Here is a 12,590-nt window from a genome sequence, read left to right on the forward strand (position 1 = left end):
AATGTGATGGAATTTACATTTTTGGGTGAACTATCCCTTTAATGAAAAGCGAATAGATAAATTCGGTTTGTTGGAAGGTGTGCACGTTTTCAGTTTCAATAGTATTTAAGTACAATTAACCAAAAGAATACTTTAGTACAGAAGTATGATTCAATTATTCAAGTACATCCCTGTTGTTATGAAGGGCCCATTCAGCACTGGTTTATTTTCGCAATCATGTTTTTGAACTGATATCAGCTGCGGTTTGCAATATTAATTTACTTGCACACTTATTCATTATACAAAGTAAATTACATGACCCATAACGGCTTACACAAGAACATTTGCAAATTAAATGAGCCATGGATTCAGTATCTGTTTGAATAAATGAAGCAGTTGGGATTTACAGTAATAGAGTTCACAAAGCAGGAAAAACTAGGCCAAAGTGTTTAACCGAGATTACAAATATGTAAAGCAGGTTTTCAAAAGCATGTTTGCTGCTTTTCAATTACATTCTTGACATGTTTATTATACATGTAAACACTCTGCATTTTTAGAGCATGTCTTTTGGAATGAAAAGACAAGTACTCATACTGTATAATCAGTGCGTGAAAGCATGTGTCAAAGATCAAAGGTTTTGTTTATGAGTTGAAACACCAGTATTAGTCAGAGGTGTTATTCTAGCCATCGAAGGAGGGGCTACTGCTGGGTAAAATAAAGCTATTAGCTCTGATTAGCAGCCAGCTTGATCTGCTTTGACTCACACTGTTTTTTATGATAATAAATAGCAAAACAACTAATCCCATATGACAGCTGGGATTATTCTGAGGGGAGAGAGGGAGAGAGATGAGGGTTAGGACTGTAGTTGTGCAGAAGGAAAAGTTCATTATGTAGCTGAACTATCCCTTTAATACATGACAGCAAGGTAGCCTTCCTGTATTGGTCAATCATTTGAATTAATTCATATTATAATTTGTCATGATCATTAGCTAGAGTGCCCACGAACTCCAGTAGAGGACAACATTTAGGACAATTCCACCCAGCAACCACCAGATGTCACCATATTACTTGGACTCTAGCACCTCTCATCTGTTGCACCACACCCAAACTACATCTCCAATGAGCCTCTGCATCACTATCACCTTGCCACACCTGCACCTCATTCATCAGCTAATCTCCTTGCAACACCTGCACCTCATTTACACACACACATATAAGCAGCACTCACACGCAGCCACATTGTGAAGTCCTGTTTAGCCAGTCTGACATTTCCGAGCGGCTTTCCTTGTGTTTGTTCCTTCTGTACCTGACCTTTGGATTGTTTATACTGACTCTGATTCTCTGCTGCCTGCCCCGACATCTGCTTGTTTCTGTTATCGATTCTGGTTGTCCCTAACATACCTGACGCCATTACTGATCATTGCCTGTCTGACCTTTCTCATAATTAAAGTTCTGAATATGGATCCGAACGTCTCTGTCTCACTATTACTTAATTAATATTAACAAGTCTAACATTCATTATGGATTGATATTCATATGTTTTTTACAAATACGGTTTTTATTTCAAAATATCGCGCTAAAAATAAAAATACCTTATTTTACATTTGCGTTAATTTCTAATAGCTATTAAATATTGCAAATTTAAATTCTAATTCAAATCTCTGCTTCTCCTTGTGGCTGCATCACCATCTCAGGTGTGCATTATTTTCTAATATTTCAACGGCAGTTATTCCTTACTTGCAAAATAGAATTATGCAAATGTGCGTGCAAGATAGTTTTGTTCTTAATGTTAGGACAAAAATATGCCTTTACCCACTGAACTTCAATGAAATATAGGAACTAATTTTAATATCAGCCAACTAAACTTTGTTCAGAAGGCTAAATGGTCCCCCCAGCTCCAGTGCCTATATGGTTGTTTCCATTATATTTCATTATATAGTGCAGCCCACATCAGATTTTCACATTTAATTGTGTTTATAAATCAATTACTTTCTCGACTGTTCTTAGAGAGGAGAAACTTATGATAATGTTATCTGGATAAACGAAGACAATTAAAATTAGGGAGCGATGTCCTCGGAGGTCTCTTGCAAAACCATGTTTGACTAAACTAATTTCCTGTTAGAGCTCTTTATTTGGACAAGAGTGTAATAAAGTGGGTGATCTCTGACTGAGTCTCATTATCAGGGAGACGTTTAGAGAGATCTTTATCTCAGGATGCCAGAATAGTTTTTCCATCAGGGGACGCCAAAGTGTGACAGTCTCAGATTAAGCTCACTTTAATGACACACTTACACTCAGTTAAGACTGTCAGACAGACTCGGCCGTTCAGCTACAATCCTGGAGGTCCAATGTGCTGCAGAGTTTAGCTCTAACACCTTTGTAGGATTTCAGTCCATGTCTGTTTGCTTTGAGGTCATCTATATGTGTACTCCTAAAGTCGAAAAATTGTAAATGCGAAAATCTCAAAACATATTTCAGCAAATCAGCCAATAATAACATCATATTTTATATGACTTAGTCTATTTTTGCTCTGACAACAAAGCCACAGCAGAATAAACCATACCGCATCTAATAACAACATGTGTAGTGTTCATGAGCTAATTGTCTCCATGAATTATGTAGAGACTCTCCCATACTGACAGTCACTTGTTTCATTAATGAATGAATCAGTGTTCTTGAATGAATTAATGACACACTCATAAAGACAATCTCTTTTTTGGTTATTTTAATATTTGTTATTTTTAAAATTTTCCCTTTAATTATGGATTTAGTTTTTTTTTTTATATGCTTTTGTCTTTTTTTGTCTTTTATTTAGCTTTGCTGTTTCTTATATATTTTAGTTTTTAGCCTTTTTTTTAGTTCTTATTTATATGGTACTTATTTATTTCGGTTAGCTATTCATATATGTCTTTGGCCTAAAGATTAATATTATTACTGCTACTCAGTTCATTACTGAACTATAATATACTGTATGGCTGTGTGTGTGTGTGTGTGTGTGTGTTTTTTTGTGTGTGTGTGTGTGTGTGTGGTGTGTAATTTTTTTTTCTGGCAAATATTTTGCTAATTAAGCAAAGGAAAGAAAGCATCTTATTCTTACTCAAGGGTCAGGTGGCCTTGACCCGGGGTTCAAAATGTACTTTAATTATATAGTTGGTATTATTGAATGGCAGTTCAGTAAATTTTGTCAATATGATGTTTTGGGGAAAAAATCACCAGTGAATATTCTTTGGAATTTTTAGATGCCAGCTAGGACTGGTTTCAAGCTGGTTCTGTCCAGTTTTCTCATATATGGCGTTCAGTTTCTGTCAGGTTCTAGTTTGTCATTTCTAAAGCCCCTGACATATTTTGTGTGAGAGTCTGTGAAATTGGGTCTACTTGCTGAGAGAGGAAATAAAAACATTTTCAGGTTTGATCAGGTTGAGTCTTTTAATATCTGAGCGCACCAGTCAGGTTGGATCACATGATCTTGGTTATGGGTCAGATTGAGGATTTGAAGTGATGTCTTATTTTGAATTCCCTCACTGAACGACAGGTTTTGTTTAGTTATTGTTATAATCCCACCTGACAGGAGTGTCATTTACTGCTTTTAGGATGGTTACAAACAGCTTCAACATCAATGCAGCATGTTGTGCTTCATTTGACAACCAGATTTCAGTAACATTAGTAAGTAACTTCTTTATATATGCTAAAAAATATCAAGATATCGAATCAATGCGTAACGTTTTCAAGTTTTTGCAGTGGACTACATGTGACACACTGCGAAATGAGAACGATATCTTCATTATATACGTATCCAAGCATATCACACTCACACATACACGTTGTCCCATCCAGATGCATTGCCTTCACTCTCGCTGTTGAGCGCAGGACTGAGCCGCTGTTGAGAGACTGCAGTTATTTCAGTCTCATTGCACTCTCTCTCTCCATCTCCCACTCTCTCCTCCCTCCTTATAGTCTTTGATTGAGCATCATTCTCATGCTTTCATGGTTCTTTCTCTCTCTCTCTCTCTCTCTCTCCAGCTCTGTTAGCTTCTCTTACACTTACAGTCCGAGTGATCATGCCACATCCCTCTCTCCCTCTGTCCTCTTCTCTGCCTGTCTGCTTTCGTTTACATACTTCTTCATCAAACTGACTCTTTTCAGTGCCAGCTGAATCGCATTCGCCTGTTTGTGGAAAGAGGACATTTAAATGCGGGACGCAGCGTGTTTTTTCACCTTGCAGCTCACTTATCTGGACGAGTTTTGGAAGGGTGTCTGGTTCCATTTGTCCGGTTTGCAGCCTGCCGGGTGTTTTCCCAGAGTCCTGGAGTCTGTTGCATAGCTGTGCGTCTCCTGAGGTGCACTCGGACTGCTCTTACAGTCTCGGTGAGGAACGTGGGCTGAAGAAAACCCCTCTCAGCCCGTCATCAGCTCGTGGAGGAATACCATCGATGGTCAGCTAAGATCAGTGGAGGGGAAAGAGTAACAAAAGTAGGTAAAACGAAGAGAAGAGTGAAGGGCAAAGCAGCATCTCACAGGTTAAAAAGAGCATCAAACGGCAGCACAAACGGGAACAGCTCCTGTTGGAAAAGAGAGCGAGAGTTTCAGAAAGAGAGAGGCAGGCTTTCATTTGTAAACTCTAAACTAGTGACTTCAAACTCTTCAGTCCTTGAGAGCCAATCCAGAACTCTATCCTGATACTCTTTGACTTTCAGGACAAGCTGTTTCGGTTTTCCTGCTCAAGTTCCTTTGCCGTTAATAACCATGCAGGTGTCCTTCGCATGTACGGATCAGGGGTTTAAGGCCCCGCGCTCCAGTGAGCCGAACAAACAGAACACGTCGAGTCCGAGCACGGCCAGCGCAGCACGGGCACGGTTCCGTACGGTGGCGCTGATCGCCCGAAGTCTGGGCTCCTTTACGCACAGGCACCACATTTCCCTGAAAGAGTCCACTGGAAAACTCACCGGCATGAAGTACAGGTACAGAAAACTTCTGGCAACCACCGAAAGTTGATGATAAAATGGCAAATATCTGACACAGTTTGAGTGTGTCAATTGAGAATTCAGTTTTAACACTGACAGGTATCGTTAAAATGAATTTGATCTTTATTATTCTCAAAAAAGACATTGAAAATGTTTCTATAAAAATAGCAGTTTATTCTGTGAATAATGTAATTCTACAACTCATTAATTCTGTCCTTGAAATCTTAAAGGTATTACATTTTTTAAATTAAATTTATGCATTTAGCAGACGCTTTTATTCAAAGCAACTTACATTGCATTCAGTCTAACAATTTTTCCTAACATGTGTTCCCTGATTCAAACCCTTGCCAAAGCAATGCTCTATCACTTGAGCTACAGGAACATATTATGGTATTATTATATTTCAGTATTATAGTATAGTAAAGTATTATATTTCATTCAAAAAAATTACATTTTGTTAATTTACTCACAATCATGTTGTTTCAAACCAGTATGCATTTCTTTCTTAACTAGAACACAAAAACAGATATTATGAAGAATGTAAGTAATAAAAAGGTTTTGGTTCCCAATGACTTCCACAGTATATTTTGTCTATACACTGGAAGTCAATGGGAACTGAAACTGTTTGGTTCTTTAAAATATTTTCATTTAAGTTCCACAAAAAAAAAAAAGAAAGTGATGAAAGATTTTATTTTCCTTTTAGGGTGTACTTAAATGTTTAGTTCATGAAATAATGAGTTTTTTAGTTTGATGGAGTGGTTAATAAAATGAGTTGGTGGAGTGATTGACGAAATGAAAAGTAAATTGTGATTGGCTCCATTGTGAAGTAGATTAATTTATTATGCTCTCAAAACAAACAGCGGTTTCTCGTCTTGTGTGTGGAATACTGAATCGGAGGAAAGGCTGGTGCAGAGAGCTGAAACAATCGGTGTGTGTGTGCACAGTATGTGTGTGTGAATTTGAGGGGGAGGTGTGAACTAATGGTTTTTGTTGGTGGAAATAATTAATTGCATCTGAGACACAAGTATACCACAAGCATGCAACAGTTATCCCATATCCGCTAGTTTCCATAACGACAGAGAACTCACGGTTTGCCTGCACTTTACTCTAATTGGACACATTAGCTGTTGGACAGGGGTCATAATTGGGCAGTAAACCAGATCACCCTCGGCTGACGTCCAGCTTCACACATACTCATGTTTTACATTTATTACTTTTCTACACTTTCAATTAATTAATTGTGTGATCAAAAGGGGAGGGCCATATCATGGGGAAAAATAATTTTGTCCCAATCCTTTGAAATAAGATGTATGAAAACATGCTGTCACTTTGAGAACAGATGTTATACATATTATAATTCCTGAACAGCAGAAGAACTAATAATAAGATTAAATATAGGGAAACCCTATGCCGGTGTAACCTTCCAAAGGATTCCAGTGTAAGGAAAGTGTGGCTAAAGCTTATTTTTAGCCAGATCCATGTCATTTTAATCTTAAGAGTTTATGTGGCGCATTTCATATATGCACATGAATCTTTTTTTAAATAATGATGATGTGAATATAAGCGTGTTGAAGAAAAAGCTGAGGAGACTTTATCACGTTTTATTTTGACTTATCGAGGTCAAGTCAAATCACATGACAAAACTAGACATTTCAAACCATCAGAGGCTCGCAGGGCACAGCTTCTTGCAGAGATTTCTGATATGTTGTTTTCACAGGGCAAGGTTACACATGAGTAATGGCCCTCTGTTTATCCGTATATGTCGGATGTCCTGGAGAACAAACGTCTATCTCTGTGGTTTAATCATCTGTCACTCACTGTGATTTAATCTTTAGAAAAAGCAATTGCTCTGACAGCGTAGAACTTCAGGCGTTTTTGTAAACATTACATTTGTGTAGAAGAAGTGCTGCTTACATTTTAACATCTTTCTGTTGCACAAGAGTGTGTGCATTTGATTGAGATTGTGTGTTTGTAGTCAGTGGTCAGAATGAATGTTTTTGAATAAATGTGTGACATCGAAGTAAACTGCTGTTCCATCTCTGGGTTCCTGCTTAGGGTCCAAATGCAACTTTCTACTGAATGTGCCATATGCAAATACTGAGAAAATATACGGGCCATAAATACGTTTTTCTGCATTTTGAATCCTTTCCTTATTTTACTTTTTCCATTTATTTTTATTTTTTTATGTAGAATAATGCAAAGATTAATTTTCTTCCTCATTTAATTGGGTTCAGACTTTATTTGGGTTTGCATAACCATAGGAATGTGTCCCTGCATAAAATAAAGCATTTTAAAAATGTTTACTTTTTATTTGTTTTTTAAATTAAATATTACTTTATATTATATTATAAAATAAAAATGACCATAACAGTAAAAGCCAAGTCTCCAAAACAAAAAAGATTGCTCTCATTTGGGTCTTTGAGTGTTTTCTGTTTTCTTTTTTCTGTGTTCTCGCTCTCTTTCTGTCACACTTGCTCCAACTTTATAATGACAAGAAACCATAAGATAGAGTTTAAAACTTTGATATCCACATATTTGTAAAGGCCATATCTTAGTGTGTCTGAGGGATTAAACATTAGCGTCTTGTGTGTCTGTTTGCATCACTATCTTTCATTTGCTCAATTGATAAAAGTTTTATTCTGCCTGGTATTTCTGAATTCCCAGCACTAAAGCAAGCAGTTGCAGTGTTTCATGGTTCACTGGCCGGTGTTGCAGTCCAGATGGGTAGTCATGCTCTGTGTGTGTGTGTGTGTGTGTGTGTGTGCATTTGTCCTTGTCATTGTATTTGTGTGTGGGCTTCTGTTTTCTTGGCCATTTGCCTATTAGAAATCAATCAGTGTATGTGTTCATTTTATTTGGCTTAAGAATCTTTCTTTGAATCATAATGGTCCATTGTGCAAATGTGTGTGTTTTTGTGTGTGAGTGGAACACAGCAGCGGTGTTCCAGAATCTTCTGAAGCACATAAGGAGAACTCATAGATGCCCAAAAGGGCACAGCAGTCATATTTCACTTTTTCATTTTGGGGGGTTTATTGGGAGAGACATTTGTGATAATGCATTATAAGCCAGGTTTTCACATACAGTACAGCATATTTACTTGTGCGAGGCATAGTTCACACACACATACACAAAAAAAAACAATATTTCATTTTCATATACTCACTTTCATATTGTTGCAAATCTATATGACTTATCTACCTTTCTATCTATCTATTGTTAGTTAGTTTGAACGTACAGTAGGCAGGTAAATTGTATAAGCAACATTAAGGTGAGTAGATGATGACATCATTATAATTTGAAGTGAACTATGCCTTTAATTGTCAGATGAGCTCTGGGCTGCTCAGACACTGCTGAGGGACTAAACCTGATTGTGCTGGAGAGACAACTGAGGATCATCCTGAGCTGCTTAGAAAATCACTTCCTGCTCACAGTTACCCATCTGTTAACCATCATATTGTGTCTAAAATCAAATGTTGTACAAACTAAGTTCCCATATACAATGCTCAGAATAACGTCATTTCTATGGACACATGGTGGTACCATGCTTTGCAACTGATCCTAGATCTGATTCTGTGTTTTTGTGTTATGTGTGTTTTGAGCATCCAGTCAAACAAGGAAAAAACTGTTGTGTTTCTATATACTTAATCATGCACATGTACAAACAAATCAGACCTGCTTTCCTGTCAAGACACATGTTCTTCATATACCTTCCTCTGTACAATATTCATTTCAATTCAATTCAAGTTTATTTGTATAGCGCTTTTTACAATACAAATCTTTACAAAGCAACTTTACAGAAAATTATGTTTGTACAATATTTAGTAGTAGCTTATGATGGTGACTGTCAGTTTGTGCACGTTTGACAGGAATTTTAGAAAAACATAATACAAGACGTAGTCAGCCAGACGATGAACATTATTAATATTATTAATTAATAATTGTTATATGATGCAGTCACACTTGTAGCAATATTTGTTAGTTCTGTTGTTGATTCAGGGTAAGCATCATCTGAGGTCCTCTGAGGGTTAGCATCATCTCTTCTCAGGTGTTCTGGATCCAGAGACATCATTAGCATAGCTGCTGATCCAACAAACTAAAATTAGTTTAACCCAAGCTAATGAATAAAAATGCCATTTGATCAGATGCAACTACACTCACAATTTAAGATACATTATTATAATGCTTGGCAAAAGAGATCCGTTTTTAATCTAGATTTAAACAGAGAGTATGTCTGAACCCCGAACATTATCAGGAAGGCTATTCCAGAGTTTAGGAGCCAAATGTGAGAAAGCTCTACCTCCTTTAGTGGACTTTGCTATCCTAGGAACTACCAAAAGTCCAGCGTTTTGTGACCTTAGGGTGCGTGATGGGTTTGTAGCGTGGTAGAAGGCTAGTTAGGTACGCAGGAGCTAAACCATTTAGGGCCTTATAGGTAAGTAATGATAATTTGTAAGTGATACAGAACTTAATAGGTAGCCAGTGCAGAGACTGTAAAATTGGGGTAATATGATCATATTTTCTTGACCTGGTAAGGACTCTAGCTGCTGCATTTAGGACTACCTGTAGCTTGTTTATTGATGAAGCAGGACAACCACCTAGAAGTGCATTACAATAGTCCAGTCTAGAGGTCATGAATGCATGAACTAGCTTTTCTGCATCAGAAACAGATAACATGTTTCGTAGCTTGGCAATGTTTCTAAGATGGAAGAATGCAGTTTTTGTAACATTGGAAATATGATTTTCAAAAGACAAATGGCTGTCTAATATAACATCCAGTTTCATCTGGTCTTGTTGAGATATATAGCTGAGTATCATCAGCATAACAGTGGAAGCTAATTCCGTATTTTCTAATAATATTACCAAGTGGCAACATGTATATTGAAAATAGAAGGGGACCTAGGACGGATCCTTGTGGCACTCCATATTTTACTGATGATAAATGAGATGACACCCCATTTAAGTAAACAAAATGGTAGCAGCTGTCCTATGGTTGTAAAGCACTGCAGTTTATCTTTGGGTGCGATGGATGAAACTGAAGTGTTGGACGCTGTAGAATCTACATTCGCTATTGTATTTCTAATTTTATCTATTTTATCAGTGAAGAAATTCATAAAGTCATTACTATTTAACGTTGGTGGAATATTTGAATCAGGTGGCGTCTGGTAATTTGTTAATTTAGCCACTGTGCTAAATAAAAACCTTGGATTGTTTCGGTTATTTTCTATGAGTTTCTGTATATGCTCTGCCCAAGCAGTTTTTAGAGCCTGTCTATAGCTGGACATACAGTTTTTCCATGCAATTCTAAAAATTTCCAAGTTAGTTTTTCTCCATTTGCGTTCAGGACTACTAGATTCTTTCTTGAGAGAGTGAGTATTACTGTTATACCATGGCACAGTACGTTTTTCTCTAATCTTTTTCAATTTGATGGGGGCAACAGTTTCTAATGTATTAGAGAAAAATAGTGCCCATGTTGTCAGTCATTTCGTCTAGTTCATGTGTATTTTTGGGTACAAATAGCAGTTGAGATAGATCAGGCAGGTTATTTGTGAATCTTTCTTTGGTGGCTGGAACAATAGTTCTGCCCAGTGTATCGTTTAATAACATTTAAACGATACACACCATTTCCATTGACTTGCTGAGGCATTTCTGAGCTCTTCTGTCATGCAGTCTCTAGTTCTTCAGCTTTCTGACTCAGCTCGCTGTGATGATGAAGGATCTGTTGACACCCAACGGCGTGCGTGTCTTCTACCCGGAAAAACACACAGACATCCATAACGCGGAGAATAGGGAGTTTTAAATTATATATGTCTGCAGCTGAGAATCTGCTGTAGTTGTAATGTCACACAGACTAATAATGGCTGGGAAAATGTCACAGAAAAAAATAGAGTGGGAGATGATGTTTTGCGACATCCATCGGCTCCAGGTGCATCACTGTGAAGGATGAAGCCGCCACTTATAAAGACAACACATTTGTCTTATTTGAAAAGGCAATAATCTGAGAAGCCTGACCTGACCAGCAGGGACAAGATAGAGTGATTAAGTAGGTCATTTTTTTTTTTTACTGAGTGTATCTGTTCATTTTGTTTCATGCTTACCCAGATCGTTAAGGGGATGATATGCAGAAAGTTGGAGATGGATCTGTTTGGAAGGAAATGTGAACTGTGCATGCTGATTTGATATTCTCACCATAAACTGAAAACCAGGGGGTGGGTGTCCGCGAGCCAAAATCAATTTTCTTGATTTCCCTCCAAATGCATACTAACTAATTTCCTCCAAGTCAATACAACCGCAAATAAATATTCTGTGGTTGTTCCTCATAAAATAATTTCCCAAAATGCAGAAACTCCATGTTGATCGTCTTATTATGATACAAAATCAGTTCTGAGGCTGGCAGGTTTGGATCCAGACATCAGGACCTGCTGTTGTCTGGAGTGTCTGATATTGCGGTCAGTAAATACGGCTTAGGTCCCTCCTTCATTGTAAGTATGGTATTTTTCATCTACCTGTTGAAAATTGTAAATCCAGTTGCATAGAAAAACAATATGACACCTCTCCTCAACAATATTATCTGAAGTGTCATTTAGTTCTGTAGCATAAGTGACTAGATGCCAAAGTTTATTACTTCAGTGTTTGCTCAGATACTGTACGTTAGATAGATAGATCATTTGAGGACAGTAATGTTGAACCTAGAACAAAGCTGAGGTGTGGGTTTAAAGTGAATGAGGTGTTATCTCTGACTCAGTCAGGCATTAAGAGGGAGACACATATCAGAGCAGAGGAAATTTTAATGATGGAGGAGTTGAAATGGATTGCTGAGATTTTACTGTAGATTGAAACCAGGGCTGCTGTTAAAGGTACATCCTCACTTTAAGGATAGAGCTGTGGTGAATGTATTTTGCATTTAACCCATCCAAAGTGCACACACACAGAGCAGTGAACACACAAACACACACACACACACACACACTGTGAACACACACCCGGAGCAGTGGGCAGCCATTTATGCTGCGGTGCCCAGGGAGCAGTTTTGGGTTCGATGCCTTGCTCAAGGGCATCTAAGTCATGGTATTGCCGGCCGGAGATTCAAACCCACATCCCTAGGGTTAGGAGTCAAACTCTCTAACCACTGACTTCTGAAACTTCAGATCCAAGACTTTGGGGCATAAATACCAGCCAATCATTTTGTGTGAGTGCTTTCACATGAACTTTTTAAAGCTATTCAAGAGTTATGTTCTCTGTTAATAGCTATCTTAACTCACTGAAGTGTTGTACGATTCACAACGCTCACTGTGGATCAAACATTCAGTTGTTGTCTACACTGAGAGAAAGTTAAAATGGTTTCCTCTATGTCCAAAAATAAGGTCCAATATTCACACAAATAAGGACATGAATGCTTTTTTGAAAAACAAATAGCAGAAACATGCTTGAACAGTTAGAGTTAGATAACAGTTTTTCCCACTCTCTCTCCACAGAAATCTTGGGAAGTCAGGACTACGAGTATCATGCCTTGGACTCGGTAAGCATTTTTTGATTTATAAACCAGCTGCCATTTACCATAAACAACAAAACGGTTGCACTGAATATAAATACTATAGATCAGTGATATGTTCACACAGTGTGTTTCAATGAAGTATAGGCAACAGTGTGCGT

General features: G+C 37.7%; 1 protein-coding gene across 1 annotated transcript in view; it reads left to right on the forward strand.

Annotated features, from left to right (window-relative positions):
- The first annotated feature begins 3,817 nt into the window (after positions 1-3,817).
- LOC127934953 (voltage-gated potassium channel subunit beta-1-like) overlaps positions 3,818-12,590 on the forward strand; it is a 28,017-nt gene continuing 19,244 nt past the window's right edge. The window contains exons 1-2 of the mRNA XM_052532545.1: positions 3,818-4,937; positions 12,413-12,456. Of these exons, the coding sequence (XP_052388505.1) occupies positions 4,723-4,937; positions 12,413-12,456 (259 nt within the window). The 5' untranslated portion in view covers positions 3,818-4,722. The remainder of the gene's footprint in view (positions 4,938-12,412; positions 12,457-12,590) is intronic.

The sequence above is a fragment of the Carassius gibelio genome, chromosome A2, assembly GCF_023724105.1.
Source record: "Carassius gibelio isolate Cgi1373 ecotype wild population from Czech Republic chromosome A2, carGib1.2-hapl.c, whole genome shotgun sequence".
In the NCBI taxonomy this organism is placed as follows: Eukaryota; Metazoa; Chordata; class Actinopteri; order Cypriniformes; family Cyprinidae; genus Carassius; species Carassius gibelio.